The following is a 23,797-nucleotide window of genomic DNA, read 5'->3' as shown; positions in this document are numbered from 1 at the left end:
TATAGGGATGGATATGGTGCTGGATATGGGCTGGATATAGGAGGGGTATAAGGGTGGATATAGGATGGGGGGTATAAGGGTGGATAGAGTGGATATAGGGGATGGATATAAGACGTGTAAAAAAAAAATGTACCTTTTTTTTCTTTGCTAAACTAATACAAAACATCTACATTGTAATTTTTACAATTGCATTAAACATTTTTAATATACTTTGCTGTGGCTGCTTATTCAAAATATAGATTTTTCGGATAAAAACATGCATAAAAGCTGTAATAATAAATCTCACCAAGAGGCTGAAAAATCTGAAGATAATTGTGTGCGTTTACTGTGTTTCAGTAGTTCCTGATGAATGAACCCAGGCTGAATTCTTTTAAATCATGAGTAAAGTCGTGAGAGACTCATTCATGTTGAATAATGCAGCGGCTGATGAATGACTCTCGTAACTGTGTGTGTCCCTCAGCTCCAGACACTGATTCAGGAAACGGACCCCGGGGCCGACTACCGCATCGATCGGGCTCTGAACGAGGCCTGCGAGTCCGTCATCCAGACCGCCTGCAAACACATCCGAAACGGAGACCCCATGTGAGTGTGTTTGAGATGACAAGCTCATCCGAGGTCAAGCGAGTCACGTACTCCTCCTTTACGGAACAATAAATGGAACAAATGAGTGCTTTTATTAATATATCAGGGACGTTTGGCATATTTGTGTTTCTGTAGCAAGGCCTGTTCTGTTGCCTCAGGCACTGAAGAGCTCATTGTTTTAAATCTGAGCCAACCAGTTTTACCATAAACTTTCCAGTGTTGATTGATCTTTACATTCGACCTTGTTTCTGTGTGTTTGTTCATATTTGAGTGTGCAGAAATAGAAACATTAAAGGTGAAGTGTGTAGTCCAGCCTGAACAGGGGTATTTTGTCAAGACTGTGTGTGTGTGTGTGTGTGTGTGTGTGTGTGTGTGTGTGTGTGTGTGTGTAGGATCCTGTCCTGTCTGATGGAGCATCTCTACACTGATAAGATGGTTGAAGACTGTGAACACAGACTGTTGGAGCTGCAGTACTTCATCTCCAGAGACTGGAAGTGAGTCGCAAAACTATAGAGTCGTTTTTCTTTTTTTCTTTTTTTTACTAAATTCCACAATTTTAATTAAACAAAATCCAGTGACCAAAACTTACTTTTTGTTTCACATACTCTTCAAGTACTTCCTTATTTGTCTTTTTCAAAAGAATTGAGTAATGTGACTTTCTGTGTGCCACAGTTTTAAGGAATGTTACTTGTTTGTAATGAGAGAATCATGTGGTAACACGATTGAGCACAAATTGGAGAAATGGCTAAATATTACGCTGGCAATATTTGATAATGCCAGTAAGTTTAACTGGAACTGCACGATTAATTGTTAAAAGATGTTGATCTTATTCCTAAATGACAGTGATTCTTCTGTCTATTAAACCTTTGATGCGTCCGATCACAGCGAACATTCAGATCTGTGTTCTGAAGTTGTTTTGTTTTTTTATTATGGTTTGTTTTGAGGAGGTTTTGGTTTGTTGTCTTTTTTCTTTTGGTATTTTGTTTGGTTTGGTATTGCTTTAGTTTGTTGAGAAGGTCCGAGTGAAGGTTAATTTTATGTCAGAACATTGTCAAAAACATGAGATTTGTTCCTTTTGAGAGTTCTTGTTGATATATCTGTCATATAACTGAACGCGTGTTGTTTCCTGCGGTTCTGTTTACAGACTGGACCCCATCCTGTACAAGAAGTGTCAGAACGACGCGGCCCGCATCTGTCACACTCACGGCTGGAACGAGACGAGTGAGTTCATGCCTCCCGGAGCCATCTTCTCCTGTCTGTACCGGCACGCGTACCGCACCGAGATGCAGGGGCGACGGGTACGAGCAACACACACTCGCACACTGCATTATCAGACTATAGCACACTGAGAACCTTCAGCAATAGCTTATCCTCAATGTAACCGTAGGCTTCATCAGACACTTCTGAAGTCAGTTCGGAAGTGAGTTTGTATGTAAGTATATCTGATTTCTTTAAAGTGCTGAATCTCACAAACCTGTCAAGAACATTTAGCATTTAAACAGTTTAGCCTGCTTTGTACCATTTTATGCACTGATGCATTATTTTCATGTAAATTAAGCACCCTTCCTTAATTCTCAGCGTTATGAAAGGCAATACAAATAAGCATGAAGTGTATAAACGTGTGTGTGTGTATATATATGTGCATGTTTATACTTCATGCTTATTTGTATTGCCATTTAAGCTGATTTTAATATAAAAATACAAAAATAATGTCTCTGTGCAGAAAATATAAAATCTCTATATATTTAGTTGTGACATGACGAGTTATGTTCTTGCCAGGCCTGGCGATGTTCATTCACTCTGAGAGTAAACATGCTTAAGCTACACACACACGCTTTCAGCAAAACTATCAGGGACAAATCAAAGTCTTCCTTTACCGACACTGAAATCACTGTAATGATGCCGTGGGCTTTTAATGATTGGTAGCGATTGACAGGAAATTCACTCCAATGATGAGGGACTTGGGAGATTTCTTTACAGACTAATCTAAAAACAGACATTGTGATTTAATGATTTCCATGGTAATGTGTCACACACACACAGATTGCTGTGATTGAAGGGTTGTGGGCGTGTTTGTTAGCTTTGTGTGTGTGTGAGAGATTGAAGGGTTGGGTGTGTGTGTGTGAGAGCGTGTGCTAACGCTTCAGTCGGTCTGCAGTTGTCCCGGGACTGTAAGACTGAGGTTCAGAGGATCCTGCACCAGTGTGTGTGTGTGTGTGTGTGAGAGAGAGAGAGAGAGAGAGAGAGAGAGAGAGAGAGAGAGAGAGAGAGAGAGAGAGAGAGAGAGAGAGAGAGAGAGTGTGTGTGTGTGTGTGTGTGTGTGTGTGTGTGTGTGTGTGTGTGTGTGTGTGTGTGTGTGTGTGTGTGTGTGTGTGTGTGTGTGTGTGTGTGTGTGTGTGTGTGTGTGTGTGTGTGTGTGTGTGTGTGTGTGTGTGTGTGTGTGTGTGTGTGTGTGTGTGTGTGTGTGTGTGTGTGTGTGTGTGTGAGAGAGAGAGAGAGAGAGAGTGTGTGTGTGTGTGTGTGTGTGAGAGCGCGTGTGTGCTAACGCTTCAGTCGGTCTGCAGTTGTCCCGGGACTGTAAGACTGAGGTTCAGAGGATCCTGCACCAGCGGGCTCTGGATGTGAAGCTGGACCCGGATCTTCAGCATCGCTGTATGACGGACCTGGGGAAGTGGTGCAGTGAGAAGACTGAAGCTGGACAGGTTAAACACACATCATTAAACACACATCATTACTGCACTCAGTTCACACTGCAACTCACTTTCACATACAACGTTTTCTTAAAAATGCTCAGTGGTTTTGTTTTTCTGTTCATTTTATGAGGTTTGCATTTTTTGCAGCCGTTGCTAAAACTTAGGACGTGTCAAAATGCACATCCTAGCTATAAACATCTACATACACTTCTAACTTATAAGTTACACTTGTTAATTTCCTAAAGTGTGTTTTTAAGAAAACTACAGCAGAGTGGGTAACAGGGTTGCAAGTAACAAGGCTGAACATCTACCCTACATTTAAGGGACACACCGACTTTTTGGGACTTTAGCTTATTCCCCGTATCCCCCAGAGTTAGATAAGTCCACACACCCTTCTCATCTCAGTGCGTGCCGTAACTCTGTCTGACGCACCCACCGCTAGCCTAGCTTAGCACAAACACTGGAGGTAAATGGCTCCAGCTAGCATACTGCTCCCAATAAGTGGCAAAATAACGCCAACATTTTCCTATTTACATGTTGTGATTTGTATAGTCACAGCGTGTACGAATAACAAGGTCACATGAGACACAGCCATCTTCTAACCGTATACACACTGGGAACTATATTCTCAGAGGGCGAAGCACTGCTACTTGGGCGGAGGGATACGGTGAATAAGCTAAAGTCCCAAAAAGTCGGCATGTTCCTTTAAGTTCTCACACAATACAGTCAGGACTTAATGAACATGAAAATGAGTTGATCATATAACATGTAAAATAGCACGGCATAGTCCTCACTGTATCAGTTACATATAGATCAATCTTTATTAAAGTACAGAAGTTATTCAGTCAAGAGCAGTGAGTTTGATCTACATTAAACACACAGACACTGCAGGAGTGTTAGGCTGCTGTCACTTTAAGAGCGAATACACTGATCCAGCACACGAATACTGTACGTGCGTTTCAGTTCTCGATTATTTGTGTTTAGTTAACACATAACTAACTATGTTTACTAGGATACTCGCCAAGACGGATATTCTGAATGAAATTGTCCAAGCACAAGAAGACGTGAAAGAGCTCCAGTGTGTGTCTGATGTGCAGTTACACACACAACTTCTCACACAGCACACGAGAGTTATCTTTCATGTCGTCTTGCGCTTGAATGTTTAACTTATATCTGTGCTAAAATTGTGTTTTGCATCTAATTAGCCAATGGCTGGTAAATTGCATGACTAATCGACAGTAATTGAGTTAGACATTTTTAGTCGGCTCTTGTGAAACTCGAGTGCATGTACTCAGTGTAGAGGGTTGCTGTAATGCTCATGGGACACCAGCTCATGTTCTTTATTCCCTGATGTTGCCATCTGTGGAAACAGTTTGAATGTTAAATTCACAGAATTGAACCCTACTCAATGTTAGTGTGTGTGTGTGTGTGTCAGGAACTGGAGTGCCTGCAGGATCATTTAGAGGATCTGATCCCTGAATGCAGGGAAGTGGTGGGAAACCTCACAGAACTGGAGTCCGAGGTACAGAAAGATGTGCTGTTTAGCTCTGAAATATCTAAAATATATCAATATATGGATGTATAAATCTATATAGTGTTGCGAGCGAGACGTCACGTGGGTCTGGACTGATTTCTGTGCGTCTGCTTTTCCAGGACATTCAGATCGAGGCGTTGTTGATCCGAGCCTGTGAGCCCGTGATCCAGTCCTACTGTCACGTGAGTCTCAGAGCAATACTGATCAATCATAAGCTTGAAATATATCTTTTTTCTTCTCCTGTTTTATCATTTAATCATTTAGATCTTAAATATCATTTAATCAAATGTCATCATCATATTTTAAGAAATCATCATCATGTTGATGTTTCTCATTACTGTAATTTTGATGTGTTTACCATTATTATCATTTGAAATGTATGTTTAATACTTTTCTTTTATTGATCTTAATGCCTCTAATGTAGCTGATTGACTTATGGGTAAACTTTTGTACTCGCTGTTTAGATGAGGGCAAAAGTCTGTAAGTTTCCGATGTCTCAGAATACAGAATCTTAGTCAGTAAACGAATCTTAGCTCAACATCTTGAGGCTAACACCTCAGAGTGTGAAACATGAAGATAGAGATGTGTGTGTCTGCTTCGATGCGATAACACTGTGAAAAGAGGAACTTAGCTCAGATCTGATAAGCAGCTGTATAATAGCCAGATTAATATCTGTATCCTTAGACTTTAGTTTTACTTTAGTTTCATTTTATTTGCACAAATGTTAAATATATACAATTAGAGCAAGAAAATACAATGCAAATGCTGTGCAGGGAGAGGCAGAAACCCAAAAGGGTTTATTTAAAGCCTCCCCTTAAACAACAAGGAACAAAAGAAACTTTAAAATTAAAGAAAGAGCTAAACTATAATAACAAATATATAAATGTATAAAAGTTTCTGAAAGGCACAGGTGATGCATTTGATCGGGTTGCAATCCAAACAAAACGTAAAGGATATATATATATATTTTTTTTATATAGTAGTAGGAAAAGTGCATGCCCAAACAATATGGCAATATGAGAGATATGGATAAATTAAACTATAGTAAAGCGTAAGAAGACATTCTGTAGTAACAAGATGCCTAACTCTCCTTATTATACCGGTAGATTTATGCATTTTCACATAGTCTGCGTGTTCCCTCCAACTCAGCCTCTCGTCAACACAAACTCCTATTTGTAATTTTGGATAAATCCTTAAGTTATCATTTTCTTTACCACTAAAAATAATAAAATGAGATTTATTAATATTTTAAGATAATTTATTTAAATTAAACCAATTAGCGTAACCAATTAAACTAGCATTTACATTCTTAATCAATAGATTAAAATTTGAATGAGAGAAAACTAACGTTGTATCGTCAGCAAAACCATATTTATACAGCTTTTCCAATAAAATGAAATAATTAACTTTATCAAAAGCTTTTGACAGATCTATAAAAATACTACATGTAAATTCATGGTTTTCACGTGCAAGGGTAACCTTGTCATTCTGGTGAAGCAAAGACACATAAGTAGAGGGATTTTACGGAAACCAAACTGATGTTCATAAAGAATGAGATTTGAATCTAGATGAAAAATAATCTGTTTATATACAATTCTCTCAAAGTTTTGAGAAACATGGAAAAATAGATGTAGGTCTGTAGTTGTTCTAACATTGTGGATCATCTGCTTTAAACAGAGGAATGAGTTTTGCTGTTTTTAAATCTTCTGGCAAGTGGTGCAATATTGAACATTTCACCGGTCTGACAAGAAACACAGAAATATTATCATGACCCGCTGAAGATATTTTTAATTCATCAATAATTTCACTTATTTCCTGTTTCTCAGGTGACTTAAAAATAGAGATAATAGGTGAAAATGTCCTGATATATATAATCCAAGGGTTCGCCAGTACCAATAGGAACATTATCAGCCAATTTATAAGCAACATTAACAAAAAATCATTAAATTTGAGCTATGTCAAATGGATTATTAAAAAAATTGTTACCATCCGCAAAGTGTGAAGTAATTTTCTCTGTGCAACCACTGATCTAGACTCAGACCTTGATCCTTCACAACCTGTCTTTTCAGAGAGAGATCTCTCAAACAACTGAGTATTATACCCAGTGTGCTAATTATATTTTACTTAGAAATATTACAAGTTAACATTCTTCTTCTGTGTCTCCCGCAGGACGTGGCTGATAACCAGATCGACACCGGGGACCTGATGGAGTGTCTCGTTGCCAATAAACACCAGAAGGAAATGAATGAGAAGTGTGCCGTGGGAGTCACACACTTCCAGCTGGTGCGTCTGCCGATCACACACTCGCTCTTCTTCTTTCTGTCACTACAGTTCTGTCAACCGTCCGTTTCTCCTCCTCATCCTCAGATCCAGATGAAGGACTTCCGCTTCTCCTACAAGTTCAAGATGGCCTGCAAGGAGGACGTGCTCAAACTGTGTCCCAACATCAAGAAGAAGTGAGCGCATGGCACGGCTGTTGTGCTTGCTTGTCATATTGGTCACATGAGCTACACAAGCTCTTGTAGAGGTAACTGTGAACACTGAAGCATGATGGGAAGGTCCTGAGGGGGTGTGTGTGTGTCCTCAGGGTGGATGTGGTGATCTGTCTGAGTACCACCGTGAGGAACGACACGTTACAGGAGGTCAAAGAGCAGCGCGTCTCCATGAAGTGCCGAAAGCAGCTGCGCGTGGAGGAACTGGAGATGGTCAGTGCACTCACACACACCTCACACTAACACGCACCTCACACTAGAGCCGATGAGTTCAGCGGTGGGGAAATCTGTCGTCAAAACAGAATTTACTGTATAACGTGGAAATTCACAGAAATGTTACTTTTTTGACAAGAACATTCTCCAGAGTCGCTTCACCAGCATTAATATATCATAAACACAGAAACTCAAAGCTCTTCACGGCAACCTGTCAAAATAAAAGTTCGGTTTAACTTGAAGAAATTACGACAGAATTATATTAACACTAATTATAATTTATTATTAAAACATAAGGAATAAGGAATATTTCCCTATGTGAATTATAACATCAACAACATCAGTGAATAAATTAAGGAATAATCACAATTTTTCATCTGTTTTAATTTGAACAGTAAAGCTCTGTTGTGCACAACTTTGACAAAAAGAATTTAATTTCATGATTAAAAGATAAATTAATGTTTTATGCCTTCATTTGATTGCCAGAAAAATTAAAATACACAAAAAACATTTCATAGAAATGAAAAGGACTCCAGAAAACTTTAAACAGAAAACACAGAATTTGGAAAAAACTTAAAACTTAATTTGTGTTAAAGAGAAAACAATTAATTTCATAGGGCCCTAAACATAATTTATTAAACTTGTAATAAATTGTTGGTAAATTATTTCATGAATTAATGTAGTTACATGTGCTTTTTGATTGCTGAAATTTAATTTAACGGTTAAAATGAGTCCAAAAAATTTAAATGGGGGAGAAAAAATACGCATTCCATACAGCCCTATAAACCACATTTGAACAGATATAATGTGTAGGTCTGAAGTGTGTGGTTAGAGCTCTGATGTGTGTGTGTGTGTGTGTGTGTGTGTGTGTCAGTCGGAGGACATTCGTCTGGAGCCGGATCTGTACGAGAGCTGTCGTCAGGACATCAAGCAGCACTGCCAGAACGTGGTGTTCGGGAACGCTCAGGTAAACCTTCATCATCATCATCATCATCATCACTTTACCTGCAACCGCATACTCATCTGTGTGTGTGTGTGCTCAGGTGATCGAGTGTCTGAAGGAGAACAAGAAGCACCTGACCCAGCAGTGCCACCAGAAGGTGTTCAGACTGCAGGAGACCGAGATGATGGACCCCGAGCTCGACTTCCAGCTCATGAGGGTCTGCAAGCAGATGATCCGGGTGACCAGCCTCATCTCACACACACACACAGTCTCAGCGCATTTACGGCCAGGAAAACATAGACAAGTCTTAATCATTTCAAGAGCTCCTTTGGAGATGAAGAGAAAGCAGAAATCGTAATATGGCCTAATACGCATTCAAACTATCTAAACATTTAGGATTTTATATATATTTGTATTTATATAATTAATATATATATATAATTTATATATATTTAATGAATCTAACTTTAGTCAGTTTTAATTTTAAATGGTTTAAAGGCTGAAATGTTAGGTGTCATTTAAAAAAAAAAAACTTAAGTTTAAATTGTGTTATTTACAGTCATTTATGGTTTAAATGTTACTACAGATCTTGCTCTACCCAACTTATAAAGCATTGATTTTATTTGTGCAGGCCTTAGATTTTATTTTAATAACGCTGCAGAAACCCTGTTATAAGCCCTTCAAACTGAACGGTGGCTTTGTTCTGTTCTGTCCTCCAGCGTTTCTGCAGCGAGACTGATGCCAAGAACATGTTACAGTGTCTGAAGCAAAACAAGAACAGCGAGACCATGGACCCTAAATGCAAACAGATGATCACCAAGAGACAGATCACCCAGAACACAGGTACACACACACACACACACACACACACACACAAGACATAGGGTTACTTTAATCACTCGCTTAAAATAAGAGGTGGCGAAACAGGGAAGGAGCTTCATTAATGCAGATGTTTACTACATTATCATGGGCAAAATAATGTGTGATATCAATAGAGATTTTGAACACTCAAAATGTAAGTGTAAGGAGATGGAGAGAGAGTTTGCAACCATAACTATACGCAGACGACCTACTGTTGACCTGCACGTCGTCCACCCTGGCGAGCTGTTCCTGGGTTCAGGAGCGACGCTGCCCCCTGCTGTGCTGGAGGGATGGCTGCTGCATTATTTACCATAGTAGTGTGTGTGTGTGTGTGTGTGTGCTAGGGGTGTTACGGTACACACACATGACGGTTCATTCGGTCCATACCTCGGGATTGAAGTCACGGTTCGTACAGCAGGGGGACGAAAACTAAACACAAAATGCTTTTTTCTTTTTTTTAAACTAAACAGTTTTTTTTAACAAATGTGTACATGTTTAAATAAATTATAATATAATTTTTTATAATTAAAAGGTTGAAATTAACAGAGCCCAAATTATTAAATTTAGTTGCTATTTATGTTTAGATATAATACGCTCAAAATGAATGCTGCAGCTCGTCTGATATAGATGTAGCCAATATCTATACATATTTATAATATAAATACAAATATCCCATTTAAATATCCAAGTATAGGATGCATCTTCAGGTCAATCATATATTCATGGGAGGAAAATTAGTGTGAATGAGGAAATATCTTTGTCAAGGTGTCCTTTCAGTGGTTAAAGTTACCAGTCATTGCTTCTGCTGCACTTGCAGAGGTGGGTAGAGTACCCAAAAACTGTACTCAAGTAAAAGTACAAGTACTTATAGAAATATTTACTCAAAGTAAAAGTAAAAGTAATAATCTTAATAGTTACTTGAGTAAGAGTAAAAAAGTATCCAATGAAAAAACTACTCAAGTAGTGAGTAACTAGTTACTTCGGATCATATAGGCCTCTATATATATATATATATATATATATATATATATATATATATATATATATATATATATAAAGTTTATTTTATATAGCGCCTTTCTCAAACCCAAGGTCGCTTTACATAGTAGGAAGGCAAGGAAACACAACAACAACAACCAAAACAATATACATATATGAAGACTTCATGATGCAAAAGCCTCTGAGTGCCATCTGAAATTTTCTTCTAAAACAATCATTTGTATCAAGCTCGTATATTTAAGGTTAGTAATTTCACTTTAATGACAATTAATAGGTAGGCTACTTTTCATTGCCATTTAAGTGTGAAGATAAACATACAAGCTTGATAAAAATGCTCTTTTAGAAGAAAATTTCAGATGGTACTTACAGGCTTTTGCCTCTGAAGTCGTAGGCTATATATAAAATGATATATTTAGATTTTGTTTATTTAAATGACTATTATTATCAGCTATCTTTGCAACAAAAACAGAAGAGAGACATAAGCATTATTTCTGCCATCTGTATAGCTCAAATCATTGCCTGTCCTCTGGTTTGTATAATATTAACTTATACAACTACATTTGGATTATTAGACAATGTCGAAATAAAATGAATCTGCAGTGTTGCATTCAAAGGTATTTACAGAGAAGAGTTAAAAACTCTTCACATGTGCTCGCGCTCATGACTGCTACTGAACATCTGCACACACACACAAAAAAAAAAAAGTACATCGACGGTTCTTCTTCTGACTGTTCTCCAAAAATATAATCAAATGTATATTTCTGCAAGCATGTTTAAACTGGTTAACTGTCAACGGCAGGCAAAGGCATTCGTTTTCAAGTCGAGTTCGCACGCCACTGCGCAACAATACACACAAACTACCGCGGGATGGCGGGTGTTCATTAACAATGGTAGCTTTATTTAATGTAAATTAATTTATATGTCCAAAAAACGGGTAATGTCATACTTTCTAGTATCGTGGCGTAGTAATCTGTTTGGTTTTAAAATGTATTACCTGAGTGAAATGAAATCGAATATATCGTCCTGTGGAATCATTCATTCACAGACAGCTTACGAAGATGTTCAACTAATAAAGATCTTTATCGCTGGCAAAAAGTTGATGCATTTGAAGATTTGCCCTCACTTGACTGTAGCTAGTAGCTACTGTCGGTCCTCTGCCACTTCATCTAACGCTCTTGATGTGCTTAAATCTTCCTGTTACGACTCCGAGTCGAGTGTGAATTGAAAGGGCTTCAGATGATTCAGTGCGTGCAGGAACTGAACAGATCATTCAAACTGATTCGCGAACCGATTTAGACAGATCTGCCAACTTGTTTGAAGTCTTTGAACAGAATCGACTCAAAAGAGTCATTCATTTGTGAATTGAGCATCGCTCAAGTCCAGAAAAAAGATACAGCGCGCTTGGAATAAACTACGCATTTAACAACACATATTGCATTAAAATAAAGTAACGAGAGGAACGTGGCCCAATGTAACGAAGTAAAAGTACAGTTTTTTCATTAGAAATGTACTCGAGTAAAAGTAAAAAGTACCCACATTCAAATCTACTCTTAAAAGTACAATTTTTCTAAAAAAGTACTCAAGTAAATGTAACCAAGTAAATGTACTTCGTTACTACCCACCTCTGTGCACTTGTACCCTTTTGTTTTATTAGTTTATTTTAATTTGACTATTTACCTTTTTTATAATTTGAAAGATGATAAATATATTGTTTGATGAGTGCGATCTCTTATTGTAGTCCTTGAAAACCACAAAAAGTAGTGCTTGAACAGTCCTTAACAGTCCTGAAATGTAATTTGACAGTATCTGTACGAACCCTGTAACAGGATTGTAGATTTTGCCTGAATTACGATTTCTCTCAATAGACGCCGGCAAGGTCGTAACTAAAGGTTTTCTCTTTATTAATAAACATTCCACATGGTTTTATCCTAGAAATGAAAAGGAAATGTCTGTGTGATCATTGTCCGTACAGTAGCATGTGTAACTGTAATGTACCTTTTCTAGGGGTGTAACGATACACAAAACTGACGGTTCGGTACGTCCCACGGTTTTGACGTCTCGGTTCGGTTCATTTAGGTGGGGTGGGGGGTTTAGAAAGCTAAAATTGCTTTTTTTTTTTTTAAACAGTGCTTTAATTAACAAATCGTTTCCTTGTCTTTAAATTAATTCAATTACAAGTAAACGTCTCGTGAGGAAAAAAAATATCTGCTAATGCTGTAAACTATATAGGAGCCCTTACTTTCACATTACTATAACATTAAAGCTTAACAACAGAGCCTAGATTTTTAGCCTAAATTCAGTTGCTATTTATTTTTAGATATAATAATAATAATAATCAACACTCAAGTAACAAATTGTATGAAAACATGTAAACTGTACATAAGGCAGTTTTTACATTAACATAATGTTTTTACTCTAATTTATTATTGAAATATAATAATTTACACAGTTGCTGTCATTTTGACGTATTTCCGCCGTTGAAACACTGACTTAGCGATTACACGAGTTATGATGCCTTTCAGTAAGTATACTGTATCTTTCAACATACCTTCAGGTGTCCATTCATGTTTATTCTGTAACTGAGGAAGAGATGCTCGCGTTTACTCGCGCTCCGCGCTGCCGCTTTAAATGAGGAGCCGGTCACGCCACATCAAAGAGCGCCAAAACGACATTTAATGTTTGAATTTCGTGATCAAATAGACAGAATCTGAAAGATTACACCTTGCTTATTATCGAAAGTAACAAAACACTGAGCTTATTGCGATTAAATGTGGTTAATGGTGGTTAGGCAACAACGCTGTATTCGTTGTGTACACAAGACATGAGGTCCAATGGGGGCGGGGCGGGCGTGTTCGGTACGCCATGAGAGTATCGCGATTCGTATCGTTGGTGGTGTATCGCGGTTTTTCGGTTCGGTTCGAATATCGTTACACCCCTAACCTTTTCTCCACCATACTTGAGAACGGGTTGAAATTGTCCCCTTTGAAGAGCGTCACAATTGGAATTTGTGCCATTATTGGTATGAAAAGTAATGAGACGGCAGTTTTACTTTATTCGTGTAAAGCGCCTGATGCTCTAAATCCCAGAGCCTCGCTCCGTCAGTAACACCGTGTCCTAACTACACGCGACACACGATAAAAGGTTGTTTTGAGTGTTTGTCCTAACCAGCCGCGACGGCGCGCTGGAACAACAAACACAAAGTGTGTCGATGATAATCTCAGGTGCTGTTTATGTGCTTTATTTAATGTTAAAAGCGTGTCATGTGACTCTGAATATCATTTAGTGCTCCAGCTTTGTGGCTGTAAAAGCAACAATGGATAATTCACCTCAGATCTTTAAATTTAACAAATGGAAACAAGAACGTTCAAACTGTGAACACACAAGTGTATTCTTTGACAAAGATTGTTTTAGTAACTCAGCAGCCGATGTATTTTTAATAATGTTTAAATGGTGTAATATCTGTGAATTTGATTATGTTGCTGCTGATCCGTTTCCTTGCGAGTGCCGTCGAGATGACTCTCTGGTGCTGTGCTGAGACTCCGCCCACACACTGCTCTGATTGGCTGTGGGTTTTGATTGACGCGTCTGGTTAGGACACGGTGTGACTCCGTCTCTTGTGTTTAGACTACCGCCTGAACCCGGTGCTGAGGAAGGCCTGTAAAGCGGACATCCCCAAGTTCTGCCAGAACATTCTCAACAAAGCCAAAGACGACAACGAGCTGGAGGGCCAGGTCATCTCCTGCCTCAAACTCAAATACGCAGACCAGGTGTGTGTGTGTGACGCAGCTGGACCAGTGACGGCTGGAACTAATCACTGAGCAATTAGTCACTCTAATTTAATTACTTGTCCCTCGAAAAAGTAAAGTAAGGGATTACTCTTATTTTTCTGTAATTTAATTAGTTACTTCTGAAGTAATTGAGCTAAACACTGTGTATAGACCAATCCGATCTCACGGCAGTTCGAATGCGTTTCACGCGGTGGCTAAATCATGCGATCTCACTCGCATTCGGACGAATTAGCCATCTTGTAAAATACCCATGAAATGCCGTGAGATCGGCCTGTAAACTAGAACAATTCTATATAAAACAATAGTGGGTTTAACATCAAAATGTGTTGTCTGATGTTAAAGAGTGTTTATGTAGCCTTCTTTAAATTGTTTGGGCAGTTTAAGTGTAATTCATTTCAAACATTTCATGTCTATCCCTGTATTATTCAGCAGGCTGAGGTTGATATTGGGTTTAGAAAGTAATTGGTAATTAAATACTTATAGAGAGTAATTAGTACAGTAATCTAATTACACTGTTGACAAGGTAATTAGTAACTAGTAATTAATTACCTTTTAGAGTTACCCAACACTGAGCAGGACTCATGTAAGAGTGTGTGTGTGTGTGTGCGCAGCGTCTCTCTCCGGACTGTGAGGGTCAGATCAGTGTGATTCTGCAGGAGTCAGCGCTCGACTACAGGCTCGACCCACAGCTGCAGCTCCAGTGCAGTGAGGAGGTGACCTTACACACACCTTACACACACACACACACACACACACACACACACCACAGCTGCAGCTCCAGTGCAGTGAGGAGGTGACCTTACACACACCTTACACACACACACACACACACACACACACACACCACAGCTGCAGCTCCAGTGCAGTGAGGAGGTGACCTTACACACACCTTACACACACACACACACACACACACACACACACCACAGCTGCAGCTCCAGTGCAGTGAGGAGGTGACCTTTCACACACCTTACACACACACACACACACACACACACACACACACACACACACACACCACAGCTGCAGCTCCAGTGCAGTGAGGAGGTGACCTTTCACACACCTTACACACACACACACACACACACACACACACTCACACACACACACACACACACACACACACACACACACACTCACACACACACACACACACACACACACATACCACAGCTGCAGCTCCAGTGCAGTGAGGAGGTGACCTTTCTCACACACACACACACACACACACACACACACACACACACACATACCACAGCTGCAGCTCCAGTGCAGTGAGGAGGTGACCTTTCACACACACACACACACACACACACACACACACACACACACACACACACACACACACACACACACACACACACACACACACACACACCACAGCTGCAGCTCCAGTGCAGTGAGGAGGTGACCTTTCACACACCTTACACACACACACACACACACACACACACTCACACACACACACACACACACACACACACACACACACATACCACAGCTGCAGCTCCAGTGCAGTGAGGAGGTGACCTTTCTCACACACACACACACACACACACACACACACACACACACACACACACACACACATACCACAGCTGCAGCTCCAGTGCAGTGAGGAGGTGACCTTTCACACACACACACACACACACACACACACACACACACACACACACACACACACACACACCACAGCTGCAGCTCCAGTGCAGTGAGGAGGTGACCTTACACTAGGGGTGCAACAGATCAAAAAACTCACGGTTCGGATCATTTCTCGGATCAGCAAAAAAAAGAAAAAAAAAAGACAAGACAAATAAACACAAGTTTTGTCTTTTTGTTTATTAACATTTTTAAAATATTAAATTAAAATATATAAAATCAACAGTGGGTGCGCGACGGGTTCATTCCATGAAGCGTGACTATAAACACACTGATAGCGTTTGTGATGGTTTTAGCCCGGTCTGATGAACGTTGAGCAGCCTTCGTTTTCACTCCTGTCAGCGAAACACCGGGTGATGTCGCTTCAAATGCGTGGCCATGCTTGATGTGTTTCCACGGATGTCCCGATACCACTTTTTCACTTCCGATACGATACCGATGCCGCAGCTTTGGCTATTTGCCGATACCGATATCAATCCGATATTTTTATTTTATTCTTGAACTAATACTAATAATAATAAAATATATGGAAGCACTTTGCTCAATTAGCCACATAAAAACATCTCACTCAAATGGAGAACAAATACTTCTCCAGTATATAGTCCACAACAACAGCTGATAATGAAAGACTGCCAGCCTTTATTCAAAAGACCTCGAGATATGTTTGGTAACCTGAATGAATTTAAAATTAATTTGCTATATTTCAGATCAATATATTTGTTTCCTTAAAATTCTAATTAACTTTAACATTATTCTCATCTGAATTATAAATCATTTATTTCTGTATAAAATTATACTACCATTAAAAACACATTTGATTTTCTTTTTTAATCAAAGTAGAATGTGTAACTTCAAAATAAACAGATTACTCTGTTTGAGGACAAGAAATGAAAACCAATGCAATATAATGAATATGTCCAAAAGATGAGATAATTTTTGCTTTTAAACAGCGTGTGTGTGTGTGTGTGTGTGTGTGTGTGTGTGTGTGTGTGTGTGTTCGATCGCGCCCGTGCCTCTCTCCCTCTCTCTCTCTCTGTCTGACACACACACACACACACATTCCAGCATACATCGCAGCCTGTTCATTTTGCTGCGTTCATGTTTTTTTTACAGTCTATGGTTCACACCAAACGCGAATAGAGAGTCAAATTCGCGTCTAGTTCGATGCTTGAACAGTTTGAATCCTTTCGCGCGTCCAAAGCGAATAGGACGCGCCGCGCGCGTATAATGATAAAGCGAGCGTTTGAAGCGAAATAGACGCGTGTTCCAGGGAAGCCAAAATGCTCCCATACAGGGGATTTAAATGACACGGAGCGTTCAAGCTCCTCCATTCCTCCGCTCGCCATGACCACGCTGTGTGTGGACTGAACATGTGCACAACTTTTTTTTTCCATAAATTAATCCGCGGATCACGTGTGTGCCGAACCGAAGATATTGATCCGAACGGATCACGGATCAATGATGATCCGTTGCACCACTACCTTACACACACACACACACACACACACACACACACACACACACACACACACACACACACACACACACACACACACACACACACACACACACCACAGCTGCAGCTCCAGTGCAGTGAGGGGGTGACCTTACACACACACACACGCACACGCACACACACACCTTACAAACCTTCATAACCTTACACACCTTAACCTGACCTACACACACACTTTCTGCTCCTGAATCACTCGTGTGTGTGTGTCCAGATCCCGCGGCTCTGTGCGGAGGAGGTGGCGGCGCAGGAGCAGACGGGTCAGGTGGAGGAGTGTTTAAAATACAACCTGCTGAAGATCAACCATGAGGGCTGTAAAAAGGCAAGACTGCTTCGACTCTGAAACTTTACTAGATGTTTCCATCCAAAGATGCAAATTTGAAGGTGCAGTGTGAGAGTTTTAGCGGCATCTAGTGGTGAGGTTGTGAATCGCAACCAGCAGAAGTTACAGTGGCCGACAGGAAGTGATGTCATCGTCTGAGACAGCAGAGAGTAGCCGGTTCAGCCATAAGGTTTCTTTACAAAGATAATAATTTGACTCCGGCGCTTCAGAAACACCAAACCAACATCTGAGATGCTGCAACGCCATTGGTCCGCTTGTTACTCCAGTTATCCAATCACAGACTCTGCTGAGGAAAAGTCATGTGTTTTTTGTTTTGTTTTGTTTTTTGCACATCAAGGGGTTTATTTGGTAATTGTGTTTATGCGCATGTCATCGTTTTAATGCACATTTTTAGAGTTTATGCACCCCCAGTGTTTTCATGGCCCTGATGAGATGTTGCGGTGTGTGTGACGCTGTAGGAGGTGCTGAACATCCTGAAGGAGAGCAAGGCTGATATCTTTGTGGATCCGGTTCTTCACACAGCCTGTGCGCTGGACATCAAACACCAGTGTGCTGCGATCCCGCCCGGAAGAGGACGACGTGAGTCATTCTGGGAGGGGTTTGAGGCTCATTGAGCCGTACAGATATTAACCCCTGCGCCCTGTGTTTGTGCAGAGATGTCCTGTCTGATGGAGGCTCTCCAGGACAAGCGTGTGAGGCTCCAGCCCGAGTGCAAGAAGAGGTTACAGGACCGCATCGACATGTGGAGTTACGCTGCTAAGGTGAACAATCCCATGGTCACACACACACCACCACACACAACCGACACCTGGCCGTCAGAGGCGGAACGATAGTATTACTCCATATGATCAATTCTGCCTTCTAAGAGCGCTGTTTGTGGATTAATGATAAAGCTGCTTTGCATGAATTATGAGGTTTGTATATAACCATTCTTAGCAAAACATTTCCTCAGAACGATTCTCTGAACGACTGTCTTGCGTAAATTATTGCATTTAATACAAAAAGAGAAGAATTTACACACATCTTATTCTGAATTTTAATCAATTCGCCGAATTTACATCCGAATGGTTTAACAAGCAATTTACATTAAAACAAATTGTGCATAAATGCAAGTGTTTGTAAAGATGTTTATACGGATAATTAGCTCAAATCGTCAGAGAATTGTTGCATTCAATGCGGTGTGACAATTACTCAAGCAAGGTTTTACAAACTAATTACATAAAACTGAATCCAATGCAACATTTTTCTCGAATAATTGTACGAACGGTAAACTTCATTAATAAAATATCCATAAACGTACAGTTATTTGCACATAAATTGGAGCTTCCTGAAAACTCTCCTCCAGATTCACAAACACACTCGGGTTTGTAGTGAATTTCAGTCACTCGTGAATAGGACTCACGCTCGCGCTCATTCACTATTAGCATTTTACGCCCAATAAAAAAAGAAAATGTCGCCTAGGCATAATTTACCTAGAAAATCTTGCATGAATTTTTGCGTTCAATTCAAGAGATTTTATGGACAAATACGCAATTCTTACTCTTGTTTCTGCATTTAAATCAATATGCAAATTTAGGTCCACATTTTCGAGTGTTGCGTTTTACATCTGAACATCTTCAGTAAATGCGACAGTTGAATGTTTCTACAAATAGTTTGCACAAATCTTACAAAAATTGTTGCATTCGATCCAATGTGACGATTAACGCAAGCAGGATTTTACTAACAAATTACATAAATCTTGAAGTTGCTGAACTCAATCCAGTGTTACAATTACTCAAGAATAATTTTACAAACAACGAGCCTCATGCGACTCAATTTGTGTGTAAACCTTCTGTCAGTCACTCGTAAATAGTGCATAAGCATTTTACATTAAATATTACATAAAATTATGCATACGCCATTTTTGTGTATGTGTGTATTCTGTGTGTATGTGCACATTATGTGTGCTGGATGTTGCTCCTGGTCCAGCAAATTCCCTCTATCAAGGACAATAAAAAATGAATCTGAATATACGTCTAAAATATTGTGTACATTGTCACATTGAAGAACGGTTTATGAAGCGTACACATTCACGCTCTTTGAATTTCTTGAAGGAATGTACTCTGCATAAATATAGCAGATGCCATATTTTGTGGGTCGTTTAGATGTAGTTTAAGATAGTGCTGGGCGGTTTACCGGTTCATACCGAATACCGGTGTTTATTTCTGTGATGATATGAATTTTTAATATACCGCAATACCAGTGTATATGGCTTAAACAACGTTGCGAACGCGGCACGACACTGTTTGAGAGGGTCTTTTCACTGTTCACTGGTGATACACAGATGTGTGTGTGTGTTACTGAGCCTGACGGTGAAGAGGTTAAACTATAACTGATAGCTGTCAAATTATATTAGTGTTTCCCACACATTGGTTCACAATATCAACACCGCCGCCACAAATAGATTTTCTAAAAGGCTTTGACATCACTGAATAAACATGTTTCAAAGTCAAAATGTGGCGCTGGTGTTTTATATTACTGTATCTCTGAAGGGAACTGACGACCTTTAGACAAGTTTCGATGTTATTTTCATACATTCGCACACACACACACACACATGCACATTCTCACACACACTGCACCCGAGTTTAGTTTGCATGATTTTCTCCCACACACACACACACTGTTGTTCCTCTTGTCCTCCACAGGTGGCTCCAGCAGAAGGGTTCTCCGACCTGGCGGGTCAGGTGTTCACGTCTCCAGCTAAGGGCTACATCCTGAGCATGCTAGCGGTGTGTGTGTTGCTGCTGTTCCTCATGGGTCTGCTGTGCGGCCGCATCACCAAGCGTGTGACGCAGGAGCTGAAGAACAGGTAGAGGGATCGGACCATGGCCCAGACACACACTCGTCCCCGTCCCGGGCCGGGGGAGGACACTGGGTGACGGGGGGGGGGGGCAGACTCGTGCGGTGTGTGTGTGTGAGTGTGTGCGCATTTACACCGACGGCCACATGGGGACCCAGTTTTAATTGCTACACACACTCTCTTTCCCCTGACTGTGCTTGTCCTCGTCGTCTCCTGCTTCTCCGAGTCCACCCCGCGAGCGCCTCCACCGGACGCCCGACTCCATCGGCTTCATCAACTAACGTCACAGAGACTTGGTTTCGCTCTCCAGCTGAACTTTTTTATTTATTGTTGGTGTTTTGGATGCGCAGGAGGTTTGGCTCTTGATCTCCTTCGGTCGGCCGGGACGGTGAGCGGTCTTCGCCTCCAGCTACTGAAGATGTGCACACTGATGAAGATGGAGCGATCGAATGAATGCGTGTTTGTGCCTTCTTGCCCGTCCGAGTGAGAGAGCTTGTGTCGTTTGTGTGACAGGGACTGATGTTTTTTGGTTTTATCATGGGCTTCTTGTTTCTTTGAGTCTTTTCTTTGCAGCGGGGGCTATAAATATGTGCGTATTCTGTCATTGGTTTATCTCACGAGGGGAGGGTTTCTGTGTCATGAAGAGTTCTGGTCTAAACTGAGCCGCGAGATGTAGACCGTGGATGATAACGATCCAGATGTTAAGCCTGAGGGCGACGGGTGACTCCGGACTGTGTTTATATCATGAGCCACTCCATTCATGTTTCCACTGTGCCATTCGGACATTAACAGAGTTTTCTGTCAATCAAAGTGACGGTTTTGGCGATTCACACACATTGTAGATGTCATTTAATCACATCTTTGGATCATTCTCTGATGCCCTGCTCGTATGTCACTGGGTTTCCAGACACGTCTAGGCCGGTTTGGGGGGAATTGTTGGTTTTAAACACACTGTGTTTCGTACAATATTTTGAAATAAGCTTTCTTGACAGTCGGTCCATCTCTTCTGTGGTTTGGAAACATGTAAAGCTCAGTGCCGTCCATAATCGCCACAGTTTCAGCTTTATCATTCGCAGCCATTGGTTTTTCTTCTGTTTCTTTTGTGATGCATAAAGAACTATTGGGTTTTTCTCATGTACTGAAACTAAACACCAGTTATTGTCGAATAAGTTGACTGGATTCATAGCTTCGAAACTCCTTTCCCTGAATCACTGAAGGCTTTAATGCATAAACCCCCATATTTGTTCCCCATTGACAGTAAAGTTCACTCTTTGGAGAGACGACACACTATTAAAACCGCAAAAGAGCCGTAACCCCTAGAGTCCCTGTGCATCTCTGCCTTTTACATTAATTTGGCTTTTGTATTATTGTTATATTTGTATGCTTTTGTACAAAATGACATTAAAGTGGACTTTGGTTATAGTGTTTGTGCATTCAAGCTGTGCTTTAATAATCTGAACTCATGTCATAATGCTGTACTGTCCGTACTGTAAATAGCTCAGTGCTTTTACTAGAGGATTGTGGGTCTCGCAAACTCTGCCTTAACTTTGGCATTTCTTCTTTTCTTTGCAGAAGACTTGCTCAGCCATGGGTTGCTCCTAAAATCAAGGACAGGAAAGGATACATTCTTATTCACTAACAAAAATAGCCACTTTTATTCAGACCACATCAAATGGCTTGTGCTCTAGTATGTTTCTGCATGACGTTTTTAAAGATAATTTCCAGGCCATACATTGAATGTATCCACATTGGCAAAGTTCTTTAAATCAAAAGATGTCGCGCTCGATGGCTTTCTAGCTTCACGTGCTTTTCATCCTCATGCTTATAAACGCTTCAGTTCATGACTGTGATCGGGTTTCCTGCAAAGATGAGGAAATTGATCCTGTACGCTTTCATTCTTCTTCCATGTACTAGTTCGGTTGTTGTTTTGTCCACTCGCAGCATGGGAAACAAGGTCCGTCATCTCCTCCGTCTGTAAATCATCTCTTTCAACAAACTGGTTTTAATTGGTTTATATTGATACAAATTACTTGAGCTGTGCTGTTTGTGTATTAGATATTCATTTGAACCATTGTCCGTTTGGACTCGACATTAGAAATAAACAGCTACTTTTGGTAATATTTAATTTATAAATGCGTGTCTGGTTCATATTTCACCCTAAAATCAAAAAAATAAATAAAAACTAAGCCATTTTTTGAGCACTTAACCAATAATAGTAATACTAATTTAGCTTAATTTTGATCAACTTGATCAGATACTTAAAAAAAAAGCTTAATTTTGATTTAAAAATGTATTAAAAAGTATCTGACCAAGCCAATCTCAAGTTCATATTCGTTTGCAAGTAGTTTGTATCAATTATAAGGTGGTTTTCTGTCGATGGCTGTCGGCACTGGGTGCAGTTGTTTTTTTTTTTTTGGTCAAATTTTTGTTTGTTTTTACATTATTTTTGAACGAGTTATTACTGGAAAACGTGTGAGTGTATTTCATCTGCTCACCGCCATCATTCACAACCAATGCTTTCTGTCTGTCAAGCTGATATATGACATAGAAATGATCAAATGATAAATGCCGGACTGTTTTTGTACTTCCTTTCCGTGCACAAATTTATTCTGAAAGTGTTTCTCCTGGAATCTGATCAAGCCGTGTACTATACAGATATAACACAATAACTGCGCTTTTCTTTGGCCATTTTTCATGTTTTGTTCTGTACAAGTCGAATTGGACCGTTGTTAATAAAATTGATCTGATGGTTTGTATCTGCTGTATTTTGTCCTGTTTAAACTTGTGGGATTGGCGTGCTTGTGGTGTGTGTGAGTGTCTTATATGTCCTCCTCCTCTTCACACAGTAAAGGTCAGGAGTGTCGAGGCGCCGCCTGACGCTGAGGTGCGACATTCCCTTCAACCGGTTTCTGAACCTAGACTTTGTACGACAAACGTTTCACTTTTCTGTTGCTGCTTCAGTGGAGCCACATCTGCTCTGTCGTGAGATGAAAATGAGTACTTGTGGAGGGAATTGTTTGTATTTATTCTTTCAAAGGAACCAGTGTGCTTCTGAAACTATTTTTCCCAGCAAAGTTTCTGGTTCTCTCTTTAGAAGAGTCAGTGACGTGCCACATTTTTTATGGATCTATGAATTTATTCAACTTTAAAACCTCTATCATGAACAATTTCTGGATTAAAAAGGAATGGGTTAGTTCACCCAAAAACGAAAATTGACTTTCATTTGTTTTCGGGACACATATGAAGATGTTTTTAATGAAATCTGAGAGATTTCTGTCCCTCCATTGACAGCTACGCAACTACCAATTTGACGCTTCAAAAAGTTCATAAAGGGA

At 40.1% G+C, this 23,797-nt stretch overlaps 1 protein-coding gene across 1 annotated transcript in view; it reads left to right on the top strand.

Moving 5' to 3' along the window:
* Window positions 1-23,218, top strand: part of glg1a (golgi glycoprotein 1a) — a 43,861-nt gene extending 20,643 nt beyond the window's left edge. The window contains exons 9-27 of the mRNA XM_081356245.1: window positions 461-582; window positions 975-1,076; window positions 1,727-1,880; window positions 3,147-3,284; window positions 4,711-4,797; window positions 4,929-4,991; window positions 6,979-7,092; window positions 7,177-7,265; window positions 7,397-7,514; window positions 8,389-8,481; window positions 8,558-8,695; window positions 9,177-9,300; window positions 13,942-14,084; window positions 14,717-14,818; window positions 17,492-17,599; window positions 18,079-18,199; window positions 18,275-18,381; window positions 20,308-20,471; window positions 22,035-23,218. Of these exons, the coding sequence (XP_081212371.1) occupies window positions 461-582; window positions 975-1,076; window positions 1,727-1,880; window positions 3,147-3,284; window positions 4,711-4,797; window positions 4,929-4,991; window positions 6,979-7,092; window positions 7,177-7,265; window positions 7,397-7,514; window positions 8,389-8,481; window positions 8,558-8,695; window positions 9,177-9,300; window positions 13,942-14,084; window positions 14,717-14,818; window positions 17,492-17,599; window positions 18,079-18,199; window positions 18,275-18,381; window positions 20,308-20,471; window positions 22,035-22,101 (2,154 nt within the window). The 3' untranslated portion in view covers window positions 22,102-23,218. The remainder of the gene's footprint in view (window positions 1-460; window positions 583-974; window positions 1,077-1,726; window positions 1,881-3,146; window positions 3,285-4,710; window positions 4,798-4,928; window positions 4,992-6,978; window positions 7,093-7,176; window positions 7,266-7,396; window positions 7,515-8,388; window positions 8,482-8,557; window positions 8,696-9,176; window positions 9,301-13,941; window positions 14,085-14,716; window positions 14,819-17,491; window positions 17,600-18,078; window positions 18,200-18,274; window positions 18,382-20,307; window positions 20,472-22,034) is intronic.
* Window positions 23,219-23,797: the final 579 nt, after the last annotated feature.

The sequence above is a fragment of the Scardinius erythrophthalmus genome, assembly GCF_964197995.2.
Source record: "Scardinius erythrophthalmus genome assembly, chromosome: 24".
Classification (NCBI taxonomy): Eukaryota; Metazoa; Chordata; class Actinopteri; order Cypriniformes; family Leuciscidae; genus Scardinius; species Scardinius erythrophthalmus.
Note: the sequence above shows the minus strand (reverse complement) of the source record. Positions and strands in the feature narration are given on the sequence as shown.